Below are 9,556 nucleotides of genomic sequence, written 5' to 3'. Positions count from 1 at the left end.
CGAGCTGCCAGGGAGGAAGGGAAGGCAGTGTGGGGAGAGGACAGAGTCTGGGCCAGACAGAGGAAGCCACACCCAGTCTCTGCCGGGCCAGCACCGGCGACAGTGACAGTGACCACAAACATAGCAACCACAACAACCGCCTGCTGGACTTCGCTACCCTAGCCGAGGGGCAGCGGCCGGAAATGGCCCTCCCGAGGGGGCGGGGAAAGGTGCGTTAAGGAGGAGCCAGAGGCGGACGGCCAATGGGAAATGAGTGTCCCCGAGGTGAGGGCGGAAGAGGAGAGGGCTAGTTCCGGACGCGGCCGCTGCCACCGCCACCGCCACCGCCGCCGCCATCTGTCACCTCAGCTCCGGCACCAGTAGCCGGTAGCCTCCGCCCCGTCTGCCGCCTCGGCAGAGCCTCCTTCCGGTCCTGCCACCTCTCTGCTCTGTTCTTAGCGCTATCTTCGTCCCCCAATGGATCTGGTCGGAGTGGCATCGCCCGAGCCGGGGCCGGCAGCGGCCTGGGGACCCAGCAAGGTGAGTGGCCAGTGGAGGCTGGCGTACCTGCCTTGGTCACCTGTGCTTGTTCCCTCGGAAGGCTGGGGAGGGCGGCTTCGTAGGCAACTCGAGAAGTCCTGGGGCGGGATCCCGGCCCCTCGGCAAGGGGGCACTGGCCGTGGGGCTGCGGGGTGGGCGCCGGGGGAGTGGGGGAAAGGCGGCGGCGGGCGGCCGCGGACCCCAAAAGCCACCTGCGTGGTTAGGGCTTTCTCTGTTTCTTTCTCTTACTTTCTGAATGTCGGTAGCGTATGTTTGAGCAGGACTGGCTTACAGACGCTGACATTTGAGGGGAAACAAGCACGATCTTGTTTTTCACGGGCTCAATGAGTCAGCCGAACACACAGAAAGCCAGACAGAAAGTTGGTTTAGGAAGCCGTTTCCTTAATTTGACAAGTGTGGTTATCCCAGTTCAGTACTTTCTTGTCTTAGGAGTGGTAAAACATAAAACCCCGCGCACTCCTCCCTCGACACTAATATTCAAGTGTACACTACAGGCTGTAAAACGGTTACAAATTCTCATGGTCTGCCTGGGCTTTTATGTTTAAACTTTTTCTAGAATGGCAAACTGAAAACGTGTATTTCACATCATGATACTTTCTTTAAAAGGATGAAATGACTTTTCTGCCACTTTATTGGAGGTTTGCTTTAGAATGCTTCCATTGGCATTTTGTGTGTTACAAATTAAGGTTGTGAAGGAATCCAGCTTTTTAGCTTCATATTCTTTCATGCAAAGACAAAATATTTATTCCATTTAAAGGGTCACTTGTTAATCTTACTGGGTCTTTAGGCTTGGTCTTAACCAAAAAAAAAAAAAGTAAAGGAAAATTAATTTTTGTGAAAGTTCTCATACAATTGTCAGAAGAATCTAAGATATTCCATTAGCAGATGAGGTCACATTAACATGTTATTTCCGGGCACGTTTTAAGGTTTTGCTTACGGGGTCAAGATCAGAAGAACAAATCCATAGACAGAGATTAGTAAATATTTTCTCTGCGCCTTTAATTCTTCCAGTTAAGTATCAACAATGGCTGGTAAAAATGTCAGAAGAGACAAACTGCTCAGAATACATCCTCTTACCTCAGAACAGATTTCACTGGCAAAACTAATTGGCTCATACCTGTATTCCCAGCTCTTTGGGAGGTGGAGATTGATGTATGACAGAGGAAATGGCCCCCCAAAAAATACCAAAAACATTTTTTTGTCTCTTTAAAACTTCCCCCACTCCTTTTGGGAACTAAAGCTTGTGTTCCTGCCTCAGGCCAGTAGTGGGGAGGGGCAGAGGAACGTCTTTTGCTATCAAGACAATATCCTAAAACCTAGATAGCCTTCCCTTTAAAAGCTCTGTTCAGCTTATGTACTGCACAATTTAGTCTGGAGTCTCCACCTCTTCATTTGCCAGCAAATTAGTAAACTCCTCTTTTCTTCTTATCAAACCACTTTTTCTACTTCTCATGTGTCCTTGAACTACTTGTCCTTCTGATGTGGCCTGGAGGGCAAGTACCAAGTATAGATTAAGGGATGAGCTTTAGTTAACAGGAGGATCATTTGAGTTTAGGAGTTCAGGACCAGCCTCAGCACCATGGCAAGAGCCCGTCTCTACAAAATAATTTTTTTTTTTTTTTTGAGACGGAACCTCAAGCTATCCCTCTGGGTAGAGTGCCATGGCATCACAGCTCACAGCAACCTCCAACTCCTGGGCTCAAGCGAGTCTCCTGCCTCAGCCTCCCAAGTAGCTGGGACTACAGGCGCCCGCCACGACGCCCAGCCATTTTTTGGTTGCAGCCATCATTGTTGTTTGGCGGGCCCAGGCTGGGGATTTGAACCCGCCACCTTAGGTGTATGTGGCTGGCGCCTTAGCCGCTTGAGCCACAGGCGCCGAACCTACAAAATAATTTTTAAAAGACTAATTTAATAATAAAATACATTACATCAGTTATATTCTTAATCATACATCAGTTAACTCTATAGTTAAACGGCTCACACCTCTAATCCTAGCACTTTGGGAGGTGGGAGGATTGCTTGAGCTCAGGAGTTGGAGACCATCCTAAGCAAGAACGAGTCTCTTTCTCTACTAAAAATAGAAAAATGAGCCTGACAAGGTGGTAGTCCCAGCTATTCAGGAGGCTGAGGCAGGAGGATCACTTGAGCCCAAGAGTTTGAGATTGCTGTGAGCTAGGCTGATGCCATGGCACTCTAGCCTGGGGCAACAGAGTAAGACTCTGGCTAAAAAATAAATAAGTACAAACAAATAAATAAATAAGTAAAAAATATAAAATGGGGATGACGTCCCAACTACTCAGTTGTGTGACTTAAATAATCTATGTAAGTATGCATACTTCCCAAGTGACTTAAATATATCAAAATTCAAATGTTATCTGTTACGTGGCTGTAAGTCATGGCCTAATTCAATTGAGAATTCTGAGTCAAAGCATATAGCCTTTTGGAACCTGTACTTGGACTTTGAAAGTGATCCAATGAAGCATTTCTAGGCTAAAAGGCATTGTATCTTCTGTAGATGCAGGGGTCCTCAAGCTTTTTAAACAGGGGGCCAGTTCACTGTCCCTCAGAGCATTGGAGGGTCAGACTGCAGGCCCTGGGACGAGTCAGCTGCTAAGCAGGACAGGCAGTGGGGGCAAAAACACCTGGCGGGCTGGATAAATGTCCTCCGCAGGCCGCTTGTGGCCCACGGGCCATAGTTTGAGGACACCTGAGTCCTAGAGGGTACAGAAGGAAGTCAGCAGAGTCATGTGGCCAGAGATAAGCCATGTTCTCCAGATTATAGAGCTTCAAGATTCCACACCTTCAAATCCTCCCAGGAGAGTGCTCAATTGCTGATAAACTCTGTGTGAATTAAAGTCCCCCCAGACTTTCAGGAAGCCTCCTTGTTTTTTCCAAGCCTATCCTTACTAAGGCTGGGACAGTTCTGCAATAGGCTATTGTTGATATGTGCTAGGGGCAAGGTGCAGCTCTTTGATCTCAGGGGAAGGCTAGATAAAACTTGATTCTGATTCATTCAGGCGTGAATATAGTTATCATTTATCACTGTTAGTTGTTCCACCCAGACAATGTGAGCCAATAAATTCCTGAATGTGTCAGTGCTGTGGAACCTGAATAAAGGTCGCTTGCCCACTCTGTCCAGTCAAACCGACAGGCCCTTACCTTAGACTAGCTGGAAAGCCTAACCTGGCTAAAATTGATTAAATAACATTGTGTCTAAAACAGATACCATCATCTGCAGTATCCTAAATTAGACACTCAATAGTTAAGGAATGAATTTGGACTTTATTGAAAGGCAGGGAAACAGTGAAAGATACAGTTTGGGTCACCTTCTTTTAAAACCAAACTAATCAAATGTGCATTGGGGTAGAGTGCTGCGGCGTCATCATGGCTCACAGCAACCTCAAATCTTGGCACAGAATCATGGAAGAGGGTTGAAGAGAGCCAGGCAAGTTTCAGAGATAAGCATCTTACTCAATATTAATGGTCTTCGTCACCAGACTATAAAAGGTAATTAGGTGCTGCTAAGTAAATCAGCTTTCCCCCACAAAATTATGAATTGTGAAATAAACTGTGTCAAGAAGGCTGAGGCAGGGATGCCATTGGGGAAAGCTAGCTGAATCTCACTGAACATTACTTGGGTGTATTTATATTATTATTATTATTATTTTTATTTTTTTCCTGACTGGGCAAATGAGTCTTTATCAGCTTCTAACGTTTAAACATAGAATTTGCATTATTCTTTGTTTTTGTTTTTATTTTTAGCGTATCCTAAGATGTCTTGAGAGGGGCTGACATACTTTGTACACTTCAGATTTAATGCTTAAATTAGAATGGGGTATAACTTCTCAGTGGGCTTTTAATTGTGCTGGCTTCTAAAAGAACATCTGTGTGGGAAGCCAGATTATAAGCAGCAGGTAGCTTGGTGAGCTAGGAATTAGAACAAGAAGAGTTTGTTCACTGAGCTTGCTGCCTCAGTGAGGGGATGCAGTAGTAGCTTGGTGCTTCCCTGCAGCTGTAAGGGCATACCTAGCAATCCACCTGGCAAAGTGCTTTTGGCTGTTTTAGCTGCACTAAATTTGACCGGGGAGGTATTTTTACTTTTGAGATGATTCCTCCAAATAGCTAATCATTCATTTTGGGTTTTTAACTACATAGTTTTAATTCTTAAAAGGTAACCTCATTTGCAAGTTGGAAGGTACTTTATTTCACTATTATGAATTGAGCCTTTTTTTTTTTTTTTTAATATGTAGTGTCCATGGGCTACTCCTCAAAATACAATATCTTGTTCTTTGGCTGATGTAATGAGTGAACAGTTGGCCAAGGAATTGCAGTTAGAAGAAGAAGCTGCTGTTTTTCCTGAAGTTGTGTAAGTAAAATTCACAAAGTTTCTATTTTATCTAGCAGCTTATTATAGCAAAGTTCTAGGATTTGATGAGTGATTGTCATGATAACTGAGTAAGAAATACATTTAGAAAAGCAGTACAGTAGGGGCCGGGTACCTGCTGTAATCCTAACCCTTTGGGAAGCTGAGGCAGGAGGATCACTTGAAGCCAGGAGTTCAGCATCACCCTGAGCAACATAATGAGACCCCATCTTGACAAAAAATTAAAAAATTAGCTGGGCATGTACGGGAGGCTGAGAGAGGAAGGTCGCTGGAGCCTAGGATTTTAAGGCTGCAGTGAGCTATGATCAGGCCACGGAACCACAGCCTGGGTAACAGAGTGAGATCCTATCTCTAAAGAAGACAAATAGTGCAGTGGAAAGAGCACCACACCAGGAGTCTACTGATACTTGAATTTTGGCGTTAATTTTGTGATTGGTTTTCATTATCTTGGACAACCCGCTGTTTCTCTGGTATTTAGTTATTTCATATTAATGCAACAGTTGAACTAGATGAGGTACAATTTTGACCTCAAGTGTTGTAGTTTATCTTTTCATAAATATTTATCTCTCCTTTGATTAGAACACAGAACAAATAAATTCTGGGTCTCAGTTTGGATTTTATTATAGACCTTTTAGTTTTTTCTCCAGCTTTCTTAATCCTCGTTGGTGCTCTTTACAAGTGCACGCCATTGATCTTGAGTCTGGCTGGGCAAGAGAAAGTGGATGTTTGGTAGAGTTCTTTCCCATTGTTCAGTACAATTTTAACACCAAAAAGGTGCATTCTTCTCTCATGATTGGTAGCCTCCGTTTACTCAAGTACATTATATTAGTTTATGTTGCCTTATTTTGAATAGTGTTGCTGAAGGACCATTTATTACTGGAGAAAACATTGACACTTCCAGCGACCTAATGCTGGCTCAGATGCTACAGATGGAATTTGACAGAGAATATGATGCACAGCTTAGGCGTGAAGAAAAAAAATTCAATGGAGATAGCAAAGGTACTCTAACCTTATTGTGACAACTCCATTGAGTGGTAGAAAAGGCTTGTAATGTGCTCCTAAACATTCAACTGTTTTTGCCTTTTAAGTTTCCATTTCCTTCGAAAATTATCGAAAAGTGCATCCTTATGAAGACAGCGATAGTTCTGAAGATGAGGTTGACTGGCAGGATACTCGTGATGATCCCTACCGACCAGGTATCAATGCATTCATTTTCCAGGGGGGTAGGATGGGGTACAGGAAAATTATGTTTTCCAGTGAACCCTTTAGTTTTTTATTTTCCTTTGAATCTCATTTGGTAATTTACTCTTAGATTCAAATGTCTTTTTAGACAATGTTGAATGCAGCAATTTAGTCTTTACTATTTTTATATACTTCGCTTGTCTTAATTGCCTTTAGCAAAACCAGTTCCCACTCCCAAAAAGGGTTTTATTGGGAAAGGAAAAGACATCACCACCAAACACGATGAAGTAGTATGTGGGAGAAAGAATACAGCAAGAATGGAAAATGTAAGTTACAGAAAGTATCTATCTCTGAATTGAGAGTTTTGTTTGCGTAAGTTTTGAAAATAGGATTCTAATAAATAGAATGTCTTAAATTTCCCAAAATATTTTTCTTCCTTTCTAAAGATGTTTTAGATAACAATATAGCAATGTCATGAAAATTCAGCCAGTAGTGAGAATATGAATTACCTCAAATAAAATTCCACAGCAATGTTGAAAAAACTAATTTGATTTACATTAATTCTAGGTGTTTTTTTTTTTGTTTTTTTTTGCCAGGGCTGGGTTTGAACCCACCACCTCTGGCATATGGGGCTGAGGCCTTACTCCTTTGAGCCACAGGTGCTGCCCAATTTACATAGATTCTAAAGTCAAGAAATAAAATAGTTCTTATGAAAGTAACCTTCATTCTAAAGTGTATTATTTTCCACAAAATAGCATCCCTTTCTAAGAAACACAATAGCGGTGATTCAGGGTTAGGAATGGGAACAAGAAATGCTTTTTACTATAGAAGCCCTTTTATGCTTCTTGATTTTTTTCTTATGCCTGAATTATCCCTGCAAAGTCAGAAATAACATAAATTTAAAAAATATTATTCTGACTCTTGGCTCAATGCCTGTAGCTCAGTGGCTAGGGCGCTGGCCATATACACTGGAGCTGGCAGGTTCGAGCCCATTCCGGGCCTGCCAAACAACAACGACAACTACAACCAAAAAAATAGCTGGGCATTGTGGCGTGTGCCTGTAGTCCCAGCTGCTTGGGAGGCTGAGGCAAGAGAATCGCTTAAGTCCAAGAGCTGGAGGTTGCTGTGAGCTGTGACGCCACGGCATTCTACCCAGGGCGACATAGTGAGAGTCTGTCTCAAAAAAGAAAAAAAAAATTATTCTGACTCTTTCATAAATATTGTGATTAATATAAAACATTTAGACTAGGACACAAGTTTTTGTTAAGTAAACGTATCATTTCTAGGAATATTCTAGATCTGACTCTAGAACAGTGCTGTCCAGTTCCTGTAATAGTGGAAATGTTCTATGTCTGTGCTATCCAGTAGAGTAGCCAGAAACATTTGCTGTCGAGCACTTAAAACTTGGGTGATGCAATTGAACTGAATTTTAAATTTAATTTTTTTTTTTGGTTTTTTTGCAGTTTTTGCCCCAGGGCTGGGTTTGAACCCACCACCTTGGGCATATGGGGCCGGCGCCCTACTCCTTTGAGCCACAGGTGCCACCCAAATTTTAAATTTAATTTTAGTTAAACTTAAATACATGTGGCCAGTAACTATCTGCAGCCTGTTTGGGTTGTACAGTTCTAGAACGTAATTGTCATGGCGGGATCATGGTGTGGGTGGGGATAATTCAGTATACTGACCCACTCCTCAAAAACAATTATGAAATTTTATTTCTTTGCTAAGGTTTGGTTCAGCCTTTGCAATATAGTATTGTGTTCCTTGGCTAATGTAAAAGCAAGGTACAAAGCGTATGCACTTTACATAGCTGAAAGACCTTCATTTTAGATGTGATTAGATGTGATTAGATGTACAGGGGGCCCATAAGATTGTGTGCAATTTACCATGTTAAACTATTTTAAATCGCACATGAACTTAATAGATATCCTGTATTATATGTGTAGAATAAATACCTTCCTATGGGTTACACTTTTTTTTTTTTTTTTTAAAGACAGTCTCACATTGTTTTAGCTGGCCCAGACTGGGTTTGAACCTGCCAGCCTCTGTGTATGTGGCCGGTGCCCTACCCACTGAGCTGTGGACACCACCTGGGTTACAATTTCTTAAGTAGTATTGCTCCCCTTTCTGTTAGTGAGTTATTTTTTTCTCTTTAGTACTTATGGATTCTGCTTTTGTAGTATGATCACCTGTTGAGTAAGAAACCTAAGTTAAGAATAACCTTGTAGATTGAATTTTACAGTCCCTATTTTAAAGTATTTAGATGCTAATTCTTCTTTTTGGCAGTTTGCTCCTGGGTTTCAGGTAGGAGATGGAATTGGAATGGATTTAAAACTATCAAACCATGTTTTCAATGCTTTAAAACAACATGCCTACTCAGAAGAACGTCGAAGTGCCCGCCTTCATGAGAAAAAGGAACATTCTACTGCAGTAAGCATTCATATTTTTTTCTTCTTTAATGGAAAGATTCATATTAGAAAACTTTATGTTTGGGGAAAAAAACAAAACTGCATGTTTGATACTTTTTCATGAGATTAGCTTTTCAAATCTAAGATGTAAATCCAAGTGAGTTTACAGTTTGGCTTTTAAGATTTAATGTGCGGATTGTTAATCACTTATTCAAAACTAACATTTAGTGGTCATAATTAATTGGACTATATCATATGTTGCAGCTGAATATTCCCAGATTAAAAAAAAAATTGTTTCCTATTACACTATTGGCATAACTTTATAGGCCATAATGTTTTATATTAATGAAGATCATGTCTAATATCTTGAGAATAAGCTAATTTATTAAACATTTAGAAAAATAATAACACTAGAAGAGTTATTTAAACTTTGGGTGTAAAATTAGATTTTGACTGTTTTATAAATTGACATGTAATAATTGCGTGTATTTAAGGGGGTATCTGAATTAGCATTATATTATAGGTATGAATTGTATCTTGACATTAGTGTTACATTTATAGTTATGAATTGTATCTTGACAGCACTTCTTTAAGAGCCTATTTTATATTCATCCAGGTAAATTAAATAATAAAAGTTAAAAAATAAAGTTATTTTAAAGCTGGGTGAGGTAGCTTATAGTACCAGTTCTTGGGAGGCTGAGGCAGGAGGATCACTTGAGCCTAGGAGTTTGAGGCCAGCCTGGGCAGCATAGTGAAAGCTTGTATCTTAAAAAAAAAAAAATCTGGGGCTAAGTGTAGTAACTCACACCTGTAATCCTAGCACTTTGGGAGGCTGAGGTGGGCAGATTGCTTGAGCTCAGGAGTTCAAGACCAGCCTGAGCAAGAGTGAGACCCCTGGCTCTAAAAGTAGCCGAGCGTTGTGGTAGGCACCTGTAGTTACAGCTACTTTGGAGGCTGAGGCAAGAGAATCGCTTGAGCCCAAGAATTGGAGGTTGCTATGAGCTATGATGCCATGGCATTCTACCAAGGGCAACATAGTGAG

General features: G+C 41.5%; 1 protein-coding gene across 1 annotated transcript in view; it reads left to right on the top strand.

Annotated features, from left to right (window-relative positions):
* The first annotated feature begins 222 nt into the window (after positions 1 to 222).
* The window catches only part of RIOK3 (RIO kinase 3), a 24,407-nt gene continuing 15,073 nt past the window's right edge, over positions 223 to 9,556 (top strand). Inside the window, exons 1-6 of the mRNA XM_012802067.2 lie at positions 223 to 519; positions 4,791 to 4,906; positions 5,778 to 5,923; positions 6,013 to 6,120; positions 6,323 to 6,432; positions 8,393 to 8,536. Of these exons, the coding sequence (XP_012657521.1) occupies positions 457 to 519; positions 4,791 to 4,906; positions 5,778 to 5,923; positions 6,013 to 6,120; positions 6,323 to 6,432; positions 8,393 to 8,536 (687 nt within the window). The 5' untranslated portion in view covers positions 223 to 456. The remainder of the gene's footprint in view (positions 520 to 4,790; positions 4,907 to 5,777; positions 5,924 to 6,012; positions 6,121 to 6,322; positions 6,433 to 8,392; positions 8,537 to 9,556) is intronic.

Source organism: Otolemur garnettii, unplaced genomic scaffold (genome assembly GCF_000181295.1).
Source record: "Otolemur garnettii isolate 467f Iridium unplaced genomic scaffold, OtoGar3 scaffold00012, whole genome shotgun sequence".
Lineage (NCBI taxonomy): Eukaryota > Metazoa > Chordata > Mammalia > Primates > Galagidae > Otolemur > Otolemur garnettii.
The sequence above is the reverse complement of the archived record's forward strand: the minus strand, read 5'-3'. Positions and strand labels throughout refer to the sequence as shown.